Below are 24,565 nucleotides of genomic sequence, written 5' to 3' on the forward strand. Positions count from 1 at the left end.
TATTTTCAATTATTTCATATGACTGATTAAAAAGCTCTTGCTTGCTTGACCCGTATTTTATTGCTATTTTATTACTTATTTCCTGCTGTATTGAATGCACTCCCAAAACTGATCCCTGTAGAAAACAGCTAAGTGGCCTGGTGGGACCACGGCTGTTGTGTGAAATATGTTGCTATAACACACACACATACACACAATGTCATTCACACATTTACTCTCTTACTTTCTCTTGTCTTCTCTTCAAAGCCTCGTTATTTTCATTCACTGACTCTTCTCTGTTCTTTTCTCCTGCTGCTGTCACACCGTTGATGACACAACCTTTCATTTTTCTGAATGGATTTGTTTGCTTTTTATATTTGGAGTAAATTATCAGGATGGCAGTAACTGTACTTTGTTATTGTAGCCCTGCTGCATTGTGGTTGTTTTCAGTGACCATCATCTCTGCCATCCATCTGTTGTGTTGCAGGGATTTTCTTCCCCGTGGCTCTGGCATTGTGACCCGCCGTCCTCTGGTCCTGCAGCTGATGAACTCGCCCACCGGTAAAGCTCACCAAATTCCTTTGAAATTGCATAATTATTTATCTTGACTGCTCCACTGACTGGCTAATCATATTTGATATCTACAGCTGATCAGCTGTTCGTGCTTATTTGTACAGAAATCTTGACATCTTGAAATTTGTCTTGATATTTTATTGGGAACTGTGCATCACTCTGAATAAATTTGGTAAAGATGGCTGATGTGAGTCTATTTATTTTCATTAACCAGTGGCGCTGAAAAAGCCGGAGAGCTACTGTAACGGTGATTGCAGTAGTTTTCTTGTGTGTAATGCTCTGAAATAAGTAAAAGGTAAAAACATAATACAGTGCTTAATGAATTTATTACACTACCTGTCATAAAAACAAGAAAAGACAGACATTTTACAAATCTGTCAAAGTCTGTCATCTGGCACAGTCTATTTCATTTAAGACTAAAAGGAAGGTTTTCACTTACTTCTGTTCTTTTAGGCGCTTCTCGATTTCCTAAAGTCAGCATGTAGTTGAATGAACTGCATCTTAGTTCACTTCACAGATTTACATTTAACATCTTTGTGTCAACAGAGAGTCCAGCTGCCTTTAATACTTTACCTCTATCCCGATGGCTGCCACATCCACATCCCTCTTTATTCTTGCTTATTCTTCATTCTTGGCCAAACCTTCAGTCTCCTCTCATCACGTTCTTGTCCTTTATTTATGTATTTTATTTGATTGAAATGTAGCTGTTATAACATCCGCTGTCATTTTATTATTTGTTTTTGAGCCTTCCTGGAAAGACACAGCAGTTGGGAAAGTAGCACAGCTTTTAACCCACTCTCCCATCACCCACCTAACCCCGGCTCCTCCCCCTATCCTCAGAGGAAAACCATCCGTGGACATTTGCCATTCATCTCTATAGACTTGTGATGACAACATCCTCGCGTTACCATAGTTACACATTGTTACACGTTGTTACATTGATTCTGGATCTAGCAGAGAGTGTTTTCTCACAGCTTAGTCATAGTGCGAATCATAAATTACTTTGCGTTAATCTAAAATCAATACGCGGTCACAGCAACTGGGTTACTTCATGAACCAAGCTCTAAGTTATCTAACAGTTTTTATCTGTCTTAAGTCTCATCCAAGGACACATCACTTTGCAGCTGAGCGTCGTTCACTATGATCGACATTCAAAACCTTTAATTTCCCATTAACAAAAATCATGTTAAAAGGGTTGGATTCAACTTTCTGTCATCTCTGTTTACCGTCTTTGCTGTCCGCCTCACCGGCTCTTCTGATATTCTGTCACATTGCTTTCATTTATGTCTCACTTTTTTGCCGTTTCTTCCAGAATACGCCGAGTTCCTCCACTGTAAGGGTAAAAAGTTTACAGATTTTGATGAGGTCCGGCAGGAGATCGAGGCGGAGACGGATCGCGCGACTGGAGCCAACAAGGGCATCTCCCCTGTGCCCATCAACCTGCGTGTTTACTCTCCGCACGGTGAGGCTGACGCAGCCTTATTCCGCACACACTTTGGTGAAGATTTTATCTGTGTGTAGAGCATCAGTAAGTTTAGTTTTGAGTTAGCTGTGTTTTCTCTTCTTTCTTTCTTTCTTTTTTTACCCTCACAGTGCTAAACCTGACACTTGTGGACCTGCCGGGGATGACCAAGGTGCCGGTGGGCGACCAGCCTGCCGACATTGAGTTTCAGATAAGAGACATGTTAATGCAGTTTGTCACCAAGGAGAACTGTCTGATGCTGGCCGTCTCCCCGGCCAACTCTGACCTGGCCAACTCCGACGCTTTAAAGATTGCCAAAGAGGTCGACCCTCAGGGTGAGTTTACACAAATGTAAAGAAGCTAATAGGAGTTTTTTTGTTTCTACTTGCATACCAGGATTCATGATGTTTCCTTTGTAATTGATCTTTGTATCATCCTATTTTTATTTAGATGCATATGATGAAATACTGTTAATAAATTTGCGTGACTGGGTGTGCACGTAGGTTTAAGGACCATCGGTGTGATCACCAAGCTGGACCTGATGGATGAGGGAACCGATGCTAAAGACATCCTGGAGAATAAGCTGCTTCCACTCAGGAGAGGTGCGTAATACCTCGATAGCACGCTCGCACAAAAAGTAGCATCTTTTCTGTCTCCTTCAGGTCGGTCGCAACGACGCACTGTTTCCCCCTTGTGGTAACTCAGAGCTGTTCAGTTCTTCCAACATCTGCAGCGAAGAACAGAAACAGGGCCAAGGGATGTGGGAGGGTGTGTAAGAAATCAAAAGACAGACAAAGGGGTGAAAGAGAGGAAGAGCTGGAAGGAAAAGCAGGGGAAGGGGCAAAGAGAAAAAAATAAAAACACTGTCTTGGAAAATAACTCGCATGTAATTTGTGAGCTGCCCTTTATTGCAATGTGCTGATGTGGTGCTTTTCTTTTCCATTTGCACTTGGTTAAAACCCAGGCATGTGCTTTTGAATATTTTCCATTTCCTTTGTTTTTTCTACACTTTTTTTCCCCCTCTCCCTTCTTTTTCTCCCCGTCTCTCTAACGCTGTGGATATGCACATTTACAAGGCTGCTGGCTCACAGTTGCCTTAGTTATAGAGCATGAAACAGCTTTTAACTGAGTGATGCATGAGGAAGCTTAACTGGAGGTGAAACAGGATCCTTGTGACCTAACCTCTCCTGGTTATTTCGCCGCATTTCTTTCTTTTTTTTTCTCTCCGCCTTAAAAGAAGAAACGCATCCAGGAATTCTTTCTCTCTTTCTGGTTTTATGCAAATCCCTCTTCCTCCTTTTCTCTTCTCCTGTCTATATTCTTTTAAGTTCTCGGTCTGAGGTCTCTTAAAATGTGGTTTAACATTATTAAACACATGTGAAACAGTTGGGTCCTTGGAGGGGCTGTTCAAACCTGAGGTCATGGGTAGAAAATAAGAACCCAGAAAAGTTCAGTGTTGCTCTAACACAAGTCTGTATTATCTTCCAGACAAATTACAATACCCGTTTCAAGTCTGTCAGGAAACGATCAAAGGAGTTGGATGGTTTTCTCTAAATCTGTCAGTGTTTTAGGGTTTAGTGTGAGTGTGGAGCTCTCTGTCTGCTTGTCCAGGTTACATTGGTGTGGTGAATAGAAGCCAGAAGGACATAGATGGAAAGAAGGACATTAATGCTGCAATGGCTGCCGAGAGGAAGTTCTTTCTCTCCCACCCGGCATACAGACACCTGGCTGACCGCATGGGAACTCCCTACCTCCAGAAAGTCCTCAATCAGGTGTGTAAACATGTGAATGTAGTGAGTCCATTCCTATGTTTTCCCGAAACACTATTTCAGTTTTCTAGTGACCTTATTCTGACATTCTGACCTTTGACCTGCACAGCAACTGACCAACCACATCCGGGACACCCTGCCGAATCTGCGGGCCAAGCTCCAGAGTCAGCTTCTGTCCATCGAAAAGGAGGTGGAGGAGTACAAGAACTTCAGACCTGATGATCCGTCTCGCAAAACCAAGGCTCTCCTGCAGTGAGACAAAGCGCACACAAACGCACACACACACACACACACACACACACACACACAAACGGAAATGTTAATATCTGCGTCTTTTCCCGTAGGATGGTGCAGCAGTTCTCGGTGGATTTTGAAAAATGCATAGAGGGCTCCGGGGACCAGATCGACACAGCCGAGCTGTCGGGCGGTGCCAGAATCAATCGCATCTTCCATGAACGCTTCCCCTTTGAACTGGTCAAGGTGTGTGTCTGCTAGGTTTTGAGATGTCAGGAAGTTATGCACAGGGTTTATATGGCAGTTTAGTGTCTTAGAAACCTTTAGATTATATTGTACTTGTTATTGTACAGTGTAAATCCAGTGCTGTTCAAAAGTCTTGAGCCACACCTCTTTTAAAACATGGGCAAACATACATAGAAATACAGTATATAAGGCAAAACAAGGGAATTTCTCCAATTATAATGATCTTCAAATTCAATATTTGGTATGATCACCTTTATATTCTAAAAACAATTGGAAATGAAGGTAAGAGTTCTTATAATTTCTTATAGTATTCAGGATTCAGGCTTCCTGAAGGACATTAAAAGCTCTTCTGTGGATGTTGATCCTACACTGCTTCAGTAATGTTATGGTCCGGGCTCTGGGGAGCCCAATCCATGACTGACAGTGTTTCATTGTGTGTTTTTCTATCCAGGTATACTTTTACTGTATTGGCAGTGTGTTTTGGATCATTGTCATGCTGAAAAATTAGCCACTCAGAAGCTTTGCAGATGGTGAATCAAAATCTGACTTTACTTTCCTGCATTTATAATTCGATCAGTTTTGACCAGATCCAAATTGATGGCTTAAATCCAACTACAAACCATGACAGAGTCTCTTCTGTGTTTTAGAGATGGCTGTAGGTCCTTGCCATCCTGTATCATGTCTTCACTTGATTTTTTCCCCCCTATTTCTTAAGGATGTGACTTTTAGATCCTATTCATCAGCTGATAGACTCCACTTGTCCAGTTCCCTCAAATTTCTTTAAGCCACACTGCACACAATACTTAGATATGACAAGTTTTTAGACGTGGGAACTAATTATGTGTGCTTGAATGATTCATAGGTCAGTGTTAAGCAGCTCAATAAACAAAAAACATTCTTCTGAAAATGGCCCTGGGACTGGGTCAGGGACTGGACTGAAAAAGCAGCCAAAGAAAAACTGTGGAAGACCTTCAGAAAGCCTGGAGAACTCAAGACCACTTTAAAAAAAATACAAGAAAGTCTATCCCCTTGTAAGTTAAATCTAAACAAATGAAGAGTGGCTCAAGTCTGTAAATCAAATAAATAACTTTGGATTAGCAGTAATGTTAGTTTTTGTATTTTTTCGGCAAATTGAGTTTGTTAGGAGGAAAGAAAAGTAGGTCTCCTCACTACAAGGTTTGTACATTTGTTTTTGAGGAGCTGGGTCATGATTTATCAAAAGATACATTGCTAAAAAACCCTCTATGTAACAAAAAGCAAGTGGCTCTTAGTTGGATCTCCAAACATGGACAACTCACTCCAAAACAGTCTAGTTCGTTTTTGGATGAACTGTCTCTGTAATAACTCTGTGTCTGTATTTTAGACACTGCAGACAGAAAAAAGGTCCTAAAGTCAAGTTTCTCTCAGTCTCTTTAAATCATGACATTTCTCCCCTTCATTGTCCCGCTTTCCTCGCCAGAAGGAAGTGCCTGAGCTTCTTCGCCCCGACGTCTCCCACCTTACCTCCCACACTGTTTCTCTCACTCCATCACCATTTCCATCCACTTTTAAAGCCTCCCCCTTGCCTTCTCTGTCCGCCTTTCACCTTGTATTAATCCAAAGCCTGTCCTCCTCTTTTCCACCTTCTCCGACCTCCTTCTCTCTAAGCCTTTGCTTGCTCCCTCTGGTCTGGTTCATTTTCTCTCACAATATGCCCGTCCTTCCTCTTCCCCGCTTTTCATCCAGTCCTCTTCCCTGTCCTCTCTCGCCCTCCCTATGAGGATATAAAACTTACTGTCTGTGACCAAGTTGCAAAAAAAAAAAGGCAGTGTTGGTTTCCTGCTGAGGTAAAAAAAAAAAAAAAGAGCAGGTTGCTTCCTAACCAGAAAACTTACTCAAAACACAGAAAACCCTCAAAGCCTGCCAGATACATTAGAAGCCGCAGCGGGTAGCTAGAAGTCAATTCATCATTATGTTTTATTTGCTTATGGTGCACGCTTCAGAGAAAATATTAAATTTTGAGTAAAAGCAGGGGAGAATGTGGCATCGCAGTAAATATAATGGAGATACTTGGACAAATATATTAAAAACAGATGTTGCAGGAATAGTCAACAAAGTCACATGAAAGCGAGCGCTGAGTTAGGGAGAATACAAAGTCTGCATGTACATGTTTAACAGCATCTTCCTTTCTCTGTCTGCCTTTCAGATGGAGTTTGACGAGAAAGAACTCCGCAAGGAAATCAGCTACGCTATCAAGAACATTCATGGCATCAGGCACGTCCGCCTTCCAGCTCACCCTCCACCCTTCCCTCTCTTCTTTCTCTGCTTCACCTCCCTCCATCTCTTTGTCTCAGTCACATCTAACCTGCAACTACCCTCCTTGCTAATCCAAGACAGCAGTAACACAAATTGAGGGCTCTGCTGCACACTAAGGTTATACAATATACTTCAGCACAGGGTCGTTTGGGAACAGACACAGCTGGTGACTGCTGGGTGCCCTCGTTTTTTATGTGGTTGCACATTCATGCTGATATAAGGGCTTTTCATCTCTGTACCTTATTTCTGGGATGTTCTTGTCCCCTCTTCCTGATGATGTGCATGTTTACTGTCTGTTTTATTTCACCCCAAAAATTTGGCTAAGCTTTGATTTAGAGTTTTGTTTGTCAAAATCAACTTGTGGGTTTGTATATATATATTTATATTTATAAAATATAAATGAGCTGTGCAAAGAAATCATATTTAATATATTTCCATTAGTGGCAAAATATTTGGGATTTCTATCCCTTCTGGTTTCTACTTCATGTCTCCAGACGGATAGTTCGTTCATGTATGTGTCTTTAAAATACCAGATAGATGGTATCTAGGATGTAAAAGCGAGATAAGATAAAAATAGTTGCTCTTCACATTTTGGTGTAATAAAATCATGCTTCTGGTTTTAGTATGTTTTAAAATAACCAGAGCTGAGCAAAACACAACAATTATGTGCAACAAACAGACTTATAAAAAAAAAGTAAGATAATATGTAGACTAAACAGGATAATACAAACAATCCAGACAGAGCAAAATAAGAAACAAAACAAATATTAAAAGCTGAAATTTTAAAACCAAAATGTAAATTTAGTTTTAGTTAAAATAAATATGTGACCCCCAAAGTTGCTCTGATTCTCCATTTAGTTATTTGAGAAACAAAAGTGTGAGTGATTGTTTTGAGCCGTGGTTAGATTTGTTTAAATGTGGATTACTGCACATACACTGCTTAACAGTTTTATTAAACCACTTTAAGGTTAATTCCACAGCAGCCCTAAATAACAGTACTGGTTATTGCTAAAATCATTTTTATGTTCCTGCAGTAGTTAATCCACCAATATACACAAGCTCTTTAATTGAAATTATATAGTAAAATTATTGTTGTTATCACTGAATTTTCAAATTGACTGTTTTATTATAAAAAGCTGAAAAAATAGTAAAGGAAATTATTATTTTTATCAAGATGACAAGTTACAGTTATGAATAAATTATTTTTAGTTTGAAACTATTTTTTAAAAAGTCTTTGCTTTTATGACAGGCGCTCTATTACATTTGTTAAGCCCTGTACTGTGTAAAATACTTGCTGTGATGCTTGATTATAAAAGGTAGGTATATGACCAATGTGAGAATGGACTCTTTGGTCTAAAACAATATAACAACAACTGAATATTTGCTGTGTAGGATCACATCCCAGTTCGTTGCCTTTTCCTGTCTTTTGCTGAATTTTTGCTTGTTTCTGTTTAAAACTCAGAAATGGAGAGTAAATCTTTATAATTAACACTCTCCTCTCTACCCAACCCTCTTTATTCCTTCTCTTTTCTTTCTTTCCACCAACTCCTCCTCCTCCTCCTCCTCTCGTCTTTCGGCCCTGTGGCTGCTTCTCTCTGTGTCGGGCAGAACTGGCCTCTTCACCCCGGACATGGCCTTTGAGACCATTGTGAAAAGGCAGATTGGGAAGATTAAAGAGCCTTGCACCAAATGTGTGGACATGGTCATTTCTGAGCTAGTCAATACAGTTAGGCAGTGTACCAAGAAGGTAAAAAAATAAAAGCTAGCGCTTTTTTTCTTCCTTTCGACCTCTTCGGTCCCTCTGCTGTTCGCTCCCTTTCACTCTAACCACCTGACTCCCTCCAGCCCTCGCTGCTGTTGGACAGCGAGGGGAAGCCTGGAGCGGCAGGGTGGGCTGCTGTACACCTGCCTGCCCTACCTTACTGTAGTACCGTGGAGGGTTTGGCTGGACAGGCTGGCTGTGCTGAAGAAACAGAGTGGGAACGCTGAGCGATCATCAGAATACGTCTGCCTTAGAAAGCTATCAGAGCATTCAGTGATGCTCGGAGTAAACTGATGGGTAACATCACGAGGGCAACACCCTTTCCACCTTTTCTAGTGCAAACTAGACAAACACATATGCATAAAATCCTGTCTTTCATTTCGAATACCTGGCAAGCGTATTGGATGACCTCAGTATCCGAACTTTCTCGTGTGTGAGATTGCAGCCGTGCACCTGCAGCTGACGGGAGCCATGACAATTACTGCTTAACTTCACGCCTCAGGGGCTGCACTCTGAGCGTAAGATGAGAGAAAGCGGGGCCAAAGAAAAGAGCAGCAATCTTTATCCACGCGGATCGGCTGTAACCAAACAAGTTCAAGAGCGCGACTGCGCTGGGATGATAAATATCATGATCGGACTCCCTCTGGAAGTCAGAGGAGAGCTGGGTGGAGAGGGGTTCGACACCAGGGGAGATCAGGCTGTTTTGGCTGGAGGTTGGGGTGCACAGCTGCGGTCTCGTGGTGTGTTGCTTGGAGTTTTTGGCTGGCAGAGTCACGCAGGCTGGGAGCTCTTTCTATTTCTTTCACTCTCCTCCTCCTCGTCTTCTTTGTTCATAGAGAGAGGCTCCAGCACTGTCCTGTTTCAGAATGGCTTTAGGGGGAAACCAAATGTCTCACTTGCACTTTCTTCCTTCTGTGCTGTTTATCCTCCCCCCCCCACCTATCCACACACCCTCCCCCCTCTTGTCTTTGTCATCTTCAATCTGTTCTCCTGCTTCATCTCCAATTTTCACCTGCCTCATCTGTTTACTGCCCCTCTCCCTCACCATCTGTTCTCACGGCTTTCTTTTAAATTGGTCTCATCTTTTTACTGTCTTTTCCTTTCTACCTCCACTTACAACTCTTCATTCGATGCTTTTAATTTTCCTCTTTCCCCACCTATTTCTTCCATTTTTATTTCTTTCCTGCTCCTCTCTCTCTCATACCGCCTGCCTATCTCTGCAGGACGGGGCTATTCACCCCCGACCTGGCTTTTGAAGCCATAGTGAAAAAGCAGATCCAAAAGCTGAAGGAGCCCACACTGAAGTGTATAGATATGGTAGTGAGTGAACTCACCTTCACCATACAGAAGTGTAGCCAAAAGGTAAAATGTTAACAAGAACAAGCCACTTTCGCTATCTCTGTTAATCTTACAGGTAAGGGTAGACTGATAGCTGGAGATTTTTTTTTACCCATACTTTATATAAAGATATATATGAGAGACAAACAGTATTTGTATCCCAAAAAGACCTTATATATTATATTTATTGGTTATATGGAAGAAAATAATTTTTTTATGCAATGACTAGCTAATATTTCAAAAATAGTGCCAATGCTAAATTTTATATATGTTAAATAATGTTATATGAAGACTGTGCATAAAAAGCTACGTTGCTGTGCTAAAGTCTTATATCTTTATGTGGGAAAAAGGTGCAGCGATTTATTGAAAACATGTACAAACATATGTGGCAATGCAGAGCTTGTACAATACTAATGACGTCAAAAGGCTGCATAATTGAATGGTACCCCATGAGCCACATTGTGCTGCTCTGTAAAGGGAGTAGTGCACAAGTTTGAGATTTGCAAATTTGCAAAGTCTGATGCTCCAGAGACTCCACTGACTCCACTTTAATCAGCCGTGATAAACATAATCAACAATTACAACATCTTTGATTAAAAAAGCATTTTTTTTTCAATTAAAAAAAGACACAAAACCCCCCAAAATGAGGACATTTTTAAGTGACATAAAATGTTGAGCAGTATATGTCAACTGACCCACAATAAATAAAGAACGAATGAATGAATTAATGTAAATTTTGTTCACATTTAATTTGAAACACTAAACTTTAATCAGCAATTATCAGTCTATCCTTACTCCTTATGTAACCACGTAACCTTTATTTTAACTAAACTATCGTTATCATTTGTTTTTTTGTCGGTTATAACCGGCCTTATATTGACAACCAAGCACACCGCATGTTAGACAACTTTTTGTTTTTTTCCACAGTATATTTCATGATGTCTAAAAACCATTTGATTTAACTGGATTAAAATCACACTTTTTCTGTCTCTGTCAGTGTGGTTTAATATACCGGAGTGACTGGTTGTGTACTTCCACTCATTGACTAACTGACGTGATTCGAGCGTCTCTTTATTTCTTCTTTCATTTCTCTTTCGTCCTCTCCATCCCGTCGTCCTGCACAAACCTTTGAATGGCTGCTTCCTCACTAAGCGACTGACCAGCACAGAGTAGCAGTGCCACCTCCTATGGATTTCTCTTCACTGTCACACTTTTGCAGTTATTTCATTGTATCAAAAAGATACTGTAATATAATACCCAGTGTTTGGGAAAATCCACAAAGGGGGTCAGTTTGAAGTCTTCCCACACCTCCCCGTCTCCCGCCCTCCACCCTTTCCCTGCTTCTTTGCATTGCATGCCAGCCTGAATCAAAGTGAGTGCCTCTGCCTGAAGCCTTTTTCTCAACACTTCTTTTCTCTCCACTGTTCTTTTTTCAGTGTCAGTTTTGAAGTCACTGACCGCAGCAGCAGATTTTGACAGATCGTGTCTGTCGTCAAGTTGCGTTGCATCTTTCTACCTGCATAAATTATCTGCCACTGAGCTGCTTCCATATGGCGCACGTAACTTTTCGCTATTTGGTACAAAAAACATGAAATGCTTCTCGTCAAAACAGTCTCCATTCGTAACGGCACAGTGATGACGTTGTTAGTAGCGTGTGCCTTCTAAATAAAATCAACATTCCCAAAATATCACAGATATGCTTCAGATGATTTGCACTGGAACACCTCGCTCCACTAAAACTTTAGATATGCAGTGTATGCTGTGTGATGTTGAAAAGACTCATTATTATTGGCAGTAAGACCTGAAAAACTCACTTATTTAATTCAAATACTGGCAAAAATTATTTAAAGTGTTTCTTCTTTATCGGTGTCATCTTCTCTGTCAGTGGACCAGACCTGGAAGGCGCTAAATAAGCTCCCAAACAACGAAAGAGGCCAATCGGTACCTACTCACTAACCCTCCAAAGATGCACTGTAACTTGCACGAAAGCCTTTCTTTCTCGTGCTGCGATTATTTGATTTTTTTTTTGCTTTTCTCTCTTTCCTCACACTTCTCCAAATGTGTTTGTGTCACATTGGAGACCCACCAGCGTCTGCGTTCGTGGGTTTTGCAATGAGCTCATGGAAAAAGACCCACAGTGTGCTGGGAAAAAGAAAGCTTTTTCTGCCAGGAACATTGTTTATTCTGTGTTTGTGGTGAAAAAGAAGAAAAATCACAGACTTTGCTCTATTCTCTTGCATTTGTTACACGGTGGGAACGAATGCACATTTGGCACGTATTATTTAATCTAACACAAGTCAACACCCACTCAGGGTGAGCAGTGACTAGAGCTGAGTCTGCGATAAACCCAGACCCCCTCAAACACACCGTGTTTAATTGTGTTTCTGTAACGTATTTTGTTGTGTTGTGGAACTGTGTGCTGTGGTTCTGTGAGATCTTCTTTTTTTTTTTTTTATTTGTTTAATGAATCTTGTACATTGATGTGTGACAGTGTGTGCATGTGTTGGGATCTGTGTTTGTTTTTTGGGCTACTTACCTACTGTTTTCTGTGCTCACAGCTGGCTCAGTACCCCATGCTGAGAGAGGAGATGGAGAGAATTGTCACTCAGCACATCAGAGACAGAGAAAGCCGTACTAAAGAACAGGTAAAGCAGACAAACTACAGTGTAAAGTGTGGGGGGGTTGTGATGGTGTGGAATGGGGTACGTTTGCGTAAAACAATGATATGGACGAATTGTTTTGTCATGTTTTAGATCAGTGTGCATCCTGGTGTGTGCTGGAATTTGTAATTGTTCTATATAATAACCGCGTCATGATGTCTTAGGAAGGAAAGTGCTTTGTTGTCTCTTAAAGTTGTGATATTTTTCTTTCATGAAAGCGGGCTGTGAGATCTTTTTACTGGTCTGTTTCCAACTAGGGGTCCATTATCTCAAAATTTCCATGTCTGCAAACCATTTTCAGTTACAAGCTGCTCCTATTTAGTGCTTTAATCTTATTTCATATTCATTTTTTTATGGAGAATATAATAATTTGTAATGTAGAAAGTATTTCTGCAGAGAAGCAGGGGCTTTTAACAGTTTGTTCTTACTCACTTCCCTGCTGAAATAGTTTTTCTTAAAGTGTATCAGTTTAATTTTGCTTACTGACCAATCACAGTGCTTAAGACTACAAGTCACATTTAACCATAAATTCATACAGTGCTTTATTCTAAACACTTCAAGCACTTTACCTAAGTCACATACACCCACCAGCCACTTTATTAGTTACAGCTTGCTTGTACTGTTCTTGACCCTGTTTTACATCAGAACTGCCTTTATTGTGTGTAGCAGAGATTTACTAACACGCTGGAAACATTCTTCTGAGATTTTGGTCCATATTGATATGATGGTATTACACAGATGCTGCAGGTTTGTCAGCTGCATATCCATAATCCCTGCTCTGTATTCTAAAGGGATCGACATAGTCAACAACAGTGCTCATAGTTTATATATAATGATCAGTGGCACCCGATGTGGTCTACTGCTGAAGCCCATCTGCTTCAAGGTTTGATATGTTGTACATTAAGAGATGCTCTTCTGCATACCTCGGTTGCTTTCCTATCAGCTTGAAGCAGTTTGACCATTATCCTCTGACCTCGAGAACCAGCAAGGCATTTTTAGCCAGAGAATTTCTGCTCATTTTCTCTTTTTTGAGCCATTCTCCATAAAACCCTAGAGATGGTTGTGTGGGAAAATCCCAGCAGATCAGCAGTTTTTGAAATACTCAGACCGGCCCATCTGGCAACAACCATGCCAGATTCAGAATAACTTCAATCACCTTTCTTTCTTATTCTGATGCTTATTTTGAACGTGAATAGGTCTTGACCATGACTAAATTAAATGAAAGGGTGTACCTAATGCAGTGGCTTTTGAGTGAGTTGACCTAATATGCATGTCTTTAGGCAGAAGCCAGAGCACTCTAATGAAACCCATGTAGGTACAGGAAGAACATGGAAAGTTCCCAGCTGGGTTTTGAATCAGGAACTTCATGCTGTGAGGTGACAGTGTAACCTCTGTGCTGCCTCCTTCCCCTAGAATTTTCACTGGATGCTATGACCTTTCCAAACATTTCCGTGTAAATGCACACACACACACACACACACACACACACACACACACACACACACACACACACACACACACACACACACACACACACACACACACACACATACACATACACACTGCTACGAGAAAGAAGTTAAAAAAAGGAAAACTCCAAGAAACCGGTTTTGTGATGTTGCATTGCTCTGTGTGTATAGTGATAATAAAGATTATTCAGATTCAATGATACATTGAAAGTAGCTCAGATTTAATTCACTGAGTACAGCTGAATGTATTACAAAATGAAAGCTGGGGACCAGGGCTCCAAAATATGATATATAAGTATAAAACTGACTGTTTTACTCTCTCTGTTCAGGTGTTGCTGTTGATAGACATTGAGCTGTCCTATATGAACACTAACCATGAGGACTTCATCGGATTTGCCAAGTAAGTTTAGAAATCTGCTGCCGCTACAGTGGAAAGTCTTTACTACCTAAGGTCAAAGTACAGTATCGCATGTCTTGTTGTGCAGTGCCCAGCAGAGGATCAACCAATTGAGCAAGAAGAAAGCAGCCGGCAATCAGGTACTCCGATCACTAACAGGCAGACACGCTGTCTGTATTCTTGCTTAATAGTGCAGGGCTGTGCTGTTCACTCCAGGCCTCTTTCAGCTGCTGTAACATGATGATTCCACTCCTCCAAATATGTTTTGTCTGTTGGCAAGCAACGTGCCAGCTGAACTTTATGAAGTTTTACCCTAAGGCTTAGTTCTGTTAGCACTCAGCTCTTGTGTTTTCGCTCATGGTAAATGTTGCACAGCTATACGGTCTATGGTTACAGTGGGCAACAGCCCATTGGTTATACAATGCCACAACCCTGTGCTGCTCTTGTACACGTTACACAATAATGGACAACACTTGTGTGGTCACGAAACAGCTTGTCCTTTTGGTGAAAAACCATGATAGCTCCTGCGGTTTAAAGCTTTAAAGACAACAACAGTTATTATCTTTCCACCCAATAGAAAGCCTTCTAATTAAAAAAAACAACACAGTACAGTAACTGAATATTTAAGTGTAATGGCTACATATTTATTGTTCAGTAACAGCTTTTGCATGACGTTGCTTTTTTAAAGTGTTTTGAAGCGCTTCCTGTGCATTCTTCTTCTACTTTTAGCATATTTTTATTTTACTCTCTTCTTCTTCTTCTTCTTCTCAGCTCTATATGTTTTAGTATCTGTCATTTTGTTGGCTCAAGTTTCTTCTGAGTGTTTTCTTCTTTGCTCTCTGTTGGGCCTCAACTCAGACCCCGCTGTATCCAGGACTTATTCCCATGAAAGAAAAACAAGACGAACATCCTTTACTTGCTAGCAAGGGAAGTCCTTGGTCAAGAACCAGCTCGGAGCTTACGCTCCTAACCTGTCTCCAGTCCAAAGTCCTTCTAAGAGCAGCTTCCCTCGCAGCTATTTATTGACAAACTGTTACAGTTCACACAATAGTTTACAACACGTACCTCCCCTCTTAACCCCCCTTGGTTACAAAGACGAGGCACTGTGTGTGTGTGTGTGTGTGTGTGTGTGTGTGTGTGTGTGTGTGTGTGTGTGTGGTAAAGACCTCCTGCTGACCAAAGGGTCGTAACCGCAGGAAGCTTACATCAAAAGAAGTGGATCCTCCAGATAGGATGTATCTGCAATAAAACATTACAGCCCCCTACCCAGAACCCTGAGAATCTGGGGGGAAGGACAGTGGAATCCCTTTCATCAAAGTTGGCAAGCATAAAAATGACAAACATTTAACAATCCACTCTAACATTCCCTCCTGTTTTGTGATTTTTATGCTCCAAATTATTCCTGTGTAATATATTCTTAGCCATGCACCTTTTGCTTAACATTTTCAGCGCAGGCGTCATGTATACACAGGCTTCTGTCATATCATTCATGTCAGTCAATTCATACTGTTGTAAAAGTACATAATTAACAAATGTATCAGAAATCATCTTAGTTCGCATTGATCTTATATACGGTAAAATTCATCCTATACATAAGCAAATCAATGTCAACAGTCCAAAAACAGGAATTAATATTTCCAAAAGAAAATGCCACCAAGGACCAGACATCAACCAAGCTCTCCAGCCTTGTGGTGCATCTACTCCTGTCATGCGATTCATTATGTATTCCTGCAAGTAAACAACTGAATGTAATAGTCAAAAAGAATAATCAACATACTCAAAAATCATATGTCACTACAATCCAACTGTATACAGACATAGACATTCAAACACATCAGTTGACTTTATCGTTTGTCCATGTGGCTCTCAGCTGACTTCAAAGCTGTAGCCTGGTTAACACCCTTCTTTATGACTCCTATCAACCCCCCAAATCTTCTCACTGTAGGCATCCTGTGGGGGTTAGAGTCAAGTGGTGAATTATCTGCATTTACAACTCTTCTCCTGTCCTGTTGTCACCACAGGAAAAGCTTTATAAAGGAAATTGGATCAAGGTGTTTTGATCTTCTTGGCTCAAAACCTCAACCAGCTTACAGAAGTGTTCATGATGTAAATGTAGACAAAAGGCTTCTCTGTTTGCATCCTTCTTGCAGAGCACAAAAAGAATAGGTGATGTTGCACAAATTTCATCGTAAATCTCCAACTTGGACTAATCCATTGGCCTTCATACACATAGGCAACTGGCCTATTTCCAGTTCGTTTAGCTGTTCAATGTCCTGCAGCAAGTCAGATACTTTGAGTCAGACTAGCAGGTCTGTCGTATCAGAGCAGTTCACCGTCCCAGCTACTGGTGAATCAACCGTCCATTCAGGTTCAGAAGTTGAAAAGTTGGCAGTGTTCCAAGTATGTTTACTCCTGGATGTGTTGCCAAGGCAACCAAACAAACTGTCTCGCTCCCAGTGATGCTATATGGCCACAGTCCAGAAGAATGTGTAGCCAGTGGCATCACAAGCATAACCATTGGTCTCGTTCTTTATGTGAGCGGTTGTGTTCACAGACTGCCATCAGTAGTTAGTTGAAAACCCCATGTGGGTACTGGGTGTGGTTTGCTCTGTCCCAGTGCGCTCCTGTCATCCCACTCTGGGTCCACAGGCACAAGAAGGCGCACAGCACATTCCCAGCCATCTGATGAGTACCTGTGGCTCAGTTGGTTTCTTCACCGGATTGAGACGAGGGGCCCTGGAGGCTTTCCCCCCCCTTTGTACCCGGTCTTCCTGCCACTTACCCCGAGCTGGCCTGGATGTGTGTCACCTTCTTGCAGTGCGCTTGATGTATCCAAGTGTTTCTTCCAGCAATCTTCACTGCTGTGGTCGTCATCAGCAGCATCCGATATGGACCTTCCCACCGTGGACTGGACCCGCACTTCCTCTCCATGGCCTTAACAACATTCAATCTCCAGACTTCAGACTCTGCTCCTGCGGAGAAACAGAATCATCTGGCAGATCATTTGTTCTCAAGACTTCTTTATTTTTAAACATTTTAAAGCATCTAATCTGCTAATATGGTCTCTCTTCTGCTCTCCTATCATCACTACAGAAGACTAGAACTCTAAATGCTCTAACATATATAATCTCAACGAGTCAGACCATTCTCTGTTGGAGTAATCCTCATGTACATTCATATACATCTTAACTAATTCTATACCATTTAACCATGTCCTACGTCTCTTCCTAAGTCTTAGTTTTACTGTTCCATTAGGTCTCCCTATCAACCCTGCACTTTGTGGGTGATATAAACAATGATGTTTTTAGTGTTATCCCTAGATGTTGTGCCATCAATCTAATCACTTCATTTTCAAAATGTGGACCATTATCACTATAAATGGTCTCAGGAATCCCATGTCCCAAATGATATTCTTACATATTGCTTTGGCAACCGAAATGGCATCTGCTTCCCTAGTTGGTACAATTTCTACCCACTTTGAAAAAGGACACACTATCACTAAACAGTACTCATAGTTATTACAGTTGGACAGCTCTATAGTCCATGTGAGTAACTTGAAATGGGTGACTGGGTCTGGGGAATTTCCCTCTCTTAGGTCTGAAATTACCCCGAGAATTATGCTTGCAACATATCATACATGACCTGCAAAATTTTTTTTTAAAGGGTATTTAATGTTAAAGTATAAACTACTCATTATCTCCCTCCTGTTGCGACATGGCAAAGCCCATGGCGCAAAATAGCAGCAGTCTTATACAAATTCTAAGGCAGTATTGGTTTATCACACAGATAACAAACACCATCCTGCAAGCTCGCTCCTTCTGTAAGTCACAACTGTTTTTCTGCAGTAGGTCAGTGGCCCTGCATGTCCACCAGTGCACCTCGCATAATAGGCAACGTCTGCTGGCATTGCACTGCTAAAACGTTAACAACATGCTCTCCTAAAGTTACTTCGTTTGCGATCTTATGTGCAAAAGCATTCTCTAATGCAACCGGATCTTTCCCTCACATGTGTGCTACACATTTGCAAACTGCAATCCTACTGGGCAATAACTCTGCCTCCAGCAGATTTTGCAAGAGTTTGGCGTGTTCTACAGGTTTCCCTGTAGAGGCTGTCACACCTCGACTCACCCCCTGTACTACAAAGAAATGTAATGTAGCAAATGCATATTGGCTATCAGTGTATATTGTCACCTCTTATTTCTGTGCAGCTTTACACACTTCCGTTAAAGCTAGCATCTCTGCTGCTCAAGCAAATATGAAACATGCTAGTTGTCCTGCACAGATAATCTTCTACAGTAAAACCTGTTTTAGTCTGTCTCTCTACTGTTGTAAAACCCAAACCATCAACAAACCAAACCTTTCCCTCACCAAGTGGCACAGCTATCAAGTCATCCCTCAGCTTACACTCCTTCTCTACGTGTTCTCTACACTCATGAGAAGTGCCCTCTTCCTTCGTTGGCAAAAGGTTTGACGGATTCAGAATTGTGCATCACTTTATGGTTATATGTGGTTGTGAGAGTAACAGTAACATTAAAGACAAGTGTCTTGTAGGTGACAGAAATGTAATTTTAGCCTGCAGTAGAAGACATCTACCTCGTGTAGAACTAACAATGTCAAAAAGGTGAAAAACTATATCCTGAAACATTGTACAGCTTAGGCTGCTGCACATACTGATCTCACGCATGGAGGTAAAGCACAAGCAACTAGAGCTAATCTTTTAGGATAGTAAGTTACTGGCTTCACTTGTGGAAAAAAAAAGTGCTGTTAGTTATATCACAGTCACCTGGCATTTATGCTATTCACAGAACCACAAGTCCATCGCTGGACCTCCTCTGCGCTGTCACTTTTTGGAGCTTGGCACGCTCCCTCAAATCCTCATGATTCAACGTTGCTGAAGATTTTAAAGGCAGAGCACGTCGTACACCTTAGTTGTCTTCCTCAATGTCAACGTCGAAAGTCTTTCAGCTTATTTAAGATTTTGCTGTGCAGAGTCTCCTCATGACGATCTCCTGGAAGCCCAGTAGCACAGCTCTCTGTGCTGAAGGTGATCTCCGATCCTCCTGAAGCCTCTCTCCTGGCCTCAGCTTCCATCTTATGGACGATCTCCTCAGTCACTCCTTCTCGTCATGGCATCTCGCGACATCTGCAAATTAAAATGACACTCCTCTTGCCACATGGCTTCCGCCACGTGTCAACTCCCCAATGAGACATGTACAAGAATGTTGCACAGTCTCCCTAAAACAATCTCCAGGGTTTGTCCCTTGGAGCAGCTTCACTCAAACCTGTAACCCTGTGTTAAAACAATAGTCAGCAATTAAATGTTTAGCTTGTCTAACTCTCAGCTCCACCTGGAGCCTGTATCCTGGAAGACAAATTCGTTAAATCAAACTTCACATTTTCAACCGACTATAGATCAAAGGAATAATAATAAAGTATTCAGCATAAAAGACAAATATCATGTGCAGGTTTTCTCCAATCATTAAATCACTCTTATTATCATAATTTGTCCCAAATCATGAATCATCCCAATTTATTCCACAATTTAATCGGTGACTTTCCTTAAGCAACGTCACTCCACTCATTTTATCACTATGAGCTCAATAGTGGCCGGCTAATGAGCCCCATGTTCAACTATTCTGTAACCACTGCACATTTGGTCAATTGTCACTTGTCTGTCTGTGCTGAATCCTTTACAAGCACTCTTAAAGAAAAACAAACATTAGCCAAAAACAGTTCATCCTGGTTATCAGGTGTCGGCCATTCAGATTCCAGAGAAGCTGTGAAAAGTCATAAAGTTAACACTCGCTGTAGAAAAAGTAACAATAGTTTCATCACAGTATATCTCAAACTGTATTCACTTCTCCCCTGTAACATTCATATTTTCTCCACAACACAGTGTAATTTAATCACCAACACACAGCGTGTAACCACAGTTTTCTTCACACCAAATCTCAGTAATCCTGTGATAAAAAACATCATTAAGTTGTGTCCTGCTATAAATCACATGATCGAATCACATGATTAACCATCTGCTGTAAAAAGAAGGGTAAATGTTAGCGCTGCGCATTTGTATACACTCTTTCTCACAGTAATCTCTGTGAGCAACACAAAGTAGTAAATAACACACCCATGGTAAATTCACAGACACAGAAAATTTTAAACTACAAGGTTAAATTTGCAGAGTTCACATAGTCATGTGACCCAAGTTTCCTCCTGTGGTCTCCTTCTGCTCCTGCAACAGAAGACACAGAGATACATCCACACCTTTGTCAGGTGGGGGTTAACTTCACACAATGGTGTTAATTTAGTCAGTCTTGTCAGCTTTTGTCAGTCAGTTAGTTAGTTCCCCATTTATTTTAAAATTCTCACTCATTCACACAGTCATCCATTCTTTCTCTTTGCTGATTGTGGAATTTTATCGTCGCATTTTCATTTTCACCCACAGCAAAATAACGTCATTTCAAAAGGAAAAAGAAAAACTTTAAATTGGATTCCCTCTCTGAATCCTTTTTGACAGGGACTTGTTTTCTGATTGTCCCAAATAAGTGGCTTTCTCCTGAGCTCATTTTAATTTTTGGAGAAGCTCACTTTGCAACAGTTTTCGACGACGAGTCGTATAGCTCTTTTATTCTAATCGTGGATATCTGCTCAAACAGAGATCATCAAATGAAACTTTCAGTGCACCATGAAAGTAACAAAATAAAAAGAAAGGAAAGAAAATAAAGGAAAGCAAAGGAAAGAAAGGCCTTGGTAAGTCATGACACGTGTTCTTCATGCCAGGGGGATAAATCGTAACAACCCATTTGGCAGGCTCAACTTAATAACAAAAGACAAATCAACAACTAGATCAATCTCAAACATTCATCCAATCAGCCACACACAACATACAGCATAACCCTGTTGTCCCATCACATAATAAGTTTCTTCTCATGTAACCAAATGTGTGCCATGGTAAAACTTCTTCACACACCAGAAACTCACAATCAGCTCACTCATTTAAGACCCCTCATCAGCATTCTGTTTTCCTCTATGATGCAGTCATCTGTCCTCCTATAATATTCAGTCCACTAGTCTATGTATCACTTTCATCTTACTAGTGACTTGGACAAGATGACAAACAGAATCTCATGCTTAAGATGCTGTCTGGTCTTCATGAGTATCATTTATTGTGTATATGCATGTAGGGTTAGTATAGTTAATCCATTTTCTGTATGTTTTTGTGTTCCTCTCATCACATTTTCATTATTCTCATCACTGCTTAAAACAACACACATCTCTCTCTCTCTCTCTCTCTCCCTGTTTTGTTTTTTTTTAACTATCCTTCTCTCCAAAACAGAAAGTAGCATTACAGCTGTTTCAGGCTGAGAAACACCAAACACTCTTCATGCTATCATTCACCACACAACTATGTTATTTCTTTGTCCGCTGGGCAGGTGACCTACAGAATCACGTCTGCCCCAGCTGGATACCTTTTCACACACACCGTGACGTCAGACACGCTCACACTCACTTCTGCTTAGAGCACAATTTCACTTCATTCATCAACAAACCACACACCACGTGCTGCCCAATAAAAAAAACTTTGCAGTTATTTCATTCTCTCTCAAGGCAGACTTACTCGGTTTAGTCTTCATTACAAGACAACAATCAGCCACACTCACGCAGACCACGTCTGGCCCGCACACACACAACATAGGCCTATCGCTTGCGTCTGCACGCACAGCTCTCATGGACCTGCGTCCTAAACGCACAGTCCAACGCACTCCCGTGCTCGCGTGAAACCGCGCAGCTACGGAGCCGTTTCTTTAGTAGCCTGCGACCTTCCCGCACGGCTGGCGCACTCCCGTACCTGCGAGAAACCGCACGGTCACGTAGCCGCTCTCTATTGTTTTAGGTTCGCGTGAAACCCGCGCAACCAGCGCTCCTCTGGACCCGCGTCTGCCCGCGCAGTCTCAGTGACGCATAAGGCCTGTTCTACTCACTGTTCGTGTTGTTTCCGTTCATGGGAAGGGTCTCTGGTTCCCGTCAATCGCCATCCATCCCGAGGGGAGTTCAGGCACAAACTTTCCGGCCTAGTGACAAGCAAGGCACTAGGGCTTTCCGCCAATCATCCCAGACGTTGCGGTGGCGTCCTCTCCCTCTCCTCGGTGAATGCGATGTGTTAGGCTCCGGCTCTCGAAGGACCAAATAAATGTTGGGCCTCAACTCAGACCCCGCTGTATCCAGGACTTATTCCCATGAAAGAAAAACAAGACGAACATCCTTTACTTGCTAGCAAGGGAAGTCCTTGGTCAAGAACCAGCTCGGAGCTTACGCTCCTAACCTGTCTCCAGTCCAAAGTCCTTCTAAGAGCAGCTTCCCTCGCAGCTATTTATTGACAAACTGTTACAGTTCACACAATAGTTTACAACACGTACCTCCCCTCTTAACCCCCCTTGGTTACAAAGACGAGGCACTGTGTGTGTGTGTGTGTGTGTGTGTGTGTGTGTGTGTGTGTGTGTGTGGTAAAGACCTCCTGCTGACCAAAGGGTCGTAACCGCAGGAAGCTTACATCAAAAGAAGTGGATCCTCCAGATAGGATGTATCTGCAATAAAACATTACAGCCCCCTACCCAGAACCCTGAGAATCTGGGGGGAAGGACAGTGGAATCCCTTTCATCAAAGTTGGCAAGCATAAAAATGACAAACATTTAACAATCCACTCTAACACTCTCTTTCGTCCCTTCCTCCTTCTCTCTGTGGCTTTTCCACTTTAGGATGAAATCATGGTGAGTAGTGTGGGGGTTGTGATTCTGTGCATGTCTGCAGGTGAGCATTTGTATGTATGAGCTCGTATCCGTACACGTTACATATATCAGGATTTATGTGTTTATAAATGTTTAAACGTGTATGTATTTTAGGCTGTAATTAATAGTGGATACATGAGTGTGTGTGTGTGAGTCTCTGTGTATGAAATAACATTCAGAGTAAGTGCTAGTAGATTAGCAGGTGGCTGTAGTTAGAGATGCTTGGCTGCTTCCCTGTGCTCCTTTTTTTCAGCTATGTCATCCCCGCAGAAACACAATTACATTTCAGGGTTGTAAATATGCCATAAAAAGCTTTTGTACACATAAAAAGAAGTGTGATTCTCTGTTATATAATGTTATTTTGTGTGTGCGTGTGTGTGTGTGTGCGTGAACCCCACATGCATCTTTCAGAAAGGCCCAGTTTGGAGATGTTCAGTGTGGCTTTGGCTCTGCAGTTGATTTGCTTTGGCAGTAAATAGATGCCCCCCAGCAGTAGCTTGAACTACATGAAGAGGGAGTCACACGTCTAAAGAAGCAGTAAAGACGAAAGACAGAAAAGAAGAGAGTCTGAAAAAATTCTGATAAATGTTTTCCCTGGAAATAGTGATCAAAGTGGTCTTAGCGTTCCCCTGCCTCTTCTAAATTCAAAGTAACACAGAAGGCCAGAGGACATGAATACCTACAGACATATGGCATCCCTGTAGCTGTCACTGCTTCCACCCAGAGAAGGGTCAAAGGTTAGGGGCACATTGTAAGCAAAGTGGTGAACTTAACATCCTGTTTATAGATGGATATCATTGGCCCTTAAAGACCCCGAAGCTTCTGCTCTTCTCATTCACTGCTGGTCTGACCTCCATGCAGGGAAATTTAGGAGAGCATGAAAGTACAAACTCAACATTAAAAATGTTTCTGAAAACACCGCTGCGTCTTAGATAATCTTTCAGATATAAAAAATCCTTTACAGGCCACCAAGTTATGCTTAAAGCTAACCACACCTTATGATAGATCCTAATCTAAATGTTCAGGAATTATAAACTCTTTATAGAGATTAATTATTAATTATTTAAAGATTTTCGATGGGTTTACATTGTCGGTAGGTAATTTCCAGCTTTAAATTCTTTTATTCTGCTTTAAACTACTTTAAAGGGAAACAATTGAATTGAATGTATGTCATTTAAATGCTCTTGCTCAGATAATTAATCTGCTGCTTCCATTTGCAAAGCTCATACCTACAGTGTAGCATAAAACAGGATCGCCTGCATTTCACTGCATGATCTTCAAAAGGTGACACGGGCCACTGCAGCCTCCTTATCTGCCTCGTCCCTCACCCTGCTTGCTGTCCCCTTGCTGCCATCCCAGCAGCCGGCTGTAATGTGCTGGCAGTTGACCAGTCGTGTGTATTTGGCCTTTTACTAAATGCCCAATGCTGGCATAGCTTTGTAATATTCTCTCCACATTCTCATTCAGCCGGAGAGAGGAGTTAACGATCGGTTCAAGGTAAATAACCTGCACACCATCGTACTGTATGTGTGACTGTAAAGTGGAGGGAATGAAATACAAGAGAGCTGAGGAGAAAAAAGAGAGCGAGTGCGAGG

The 24,565-nt window shown here is 41.6% G+C and overlaps 1 protein-coding gene across 6 annotated transcripts in view; it reads left to right on the forward strand.

Moving 5' to 3' along the window:
• dnm1a (dynamin 1a) overlaps positions 1–24,565 on the forward strand; it is a 63,623-nt gene that overhangs the window by 11,936 nt on the left and 27,122 nt on the right. For 3 of the 6 annotated variants that reach the window (XM_031754612.2, XM_031754616.2, XM_039615640.1), the window contains exons 2-14: positions 467–540; positions 1,865–2,014; positions 2,146–2,349; positions 2,518–2,616; positions 3,626–3,786; positions 3,893–4,035; positions 4,128–4,263; positions 6,449–6,516; positions 8,167–8,305; positions 12,217–12,303; positions 14,117–14,187; positions 14,273–14,324; positions 22,941–22,952. In XM_031754612.2, coding sequence (XP_031610472.1) covers positions 467–540; positions 1,865–2,014; positions 2,146–2,349; positions 2,518–2,616; positions 3,626–3,786; positions 3,893–4,035; positions 4,128–4,263; positions 6,449–6,516; positions 8,167–8,305; positions 12,217–12,303; positions 14,117–14,187; positions 14,273–14,324; positions 22,941–22,952 — 1,396 coding nt within the window. Of the gene's footprint in view, positions 1–466; positions 541–1,864; positions 2,015–2,145; positions 2,350–2,517; positions 2,617–3,625; positions 3,787–3,892; positions 4,036–4,127; positions 4,264–6,448; positions 6,517–8,166; positions 8,306–12,216; positions 12,304–14,116; positions 14,188–14,272; positions 14,325–22,940; positions 22,953–24,437; positions 24,468–24,565 lie in introns of all 6 variants that reach the window. The other 3 variants (XM_031754613.2, XM_031754615.2, XM_039615639.1) reach the window with 2 other exon arrangements.

The sequence above is a fragment of the Oreochromis aureus genome, linkage group 7 (assembly GCF_013358895.1).
Source record: "Oreochromis aureus strain Israel breed Guangdong linkage group 7, ZZ_aureus, whole genome shotgun sequence".
In the NCBI taxonomy this organism is placed as follows: Eukaryota; Metazoa; Chordata; class Actinopteri; order Cichliformes; family Cichlidae; genus Oreochromis; species Oreochromis aureus.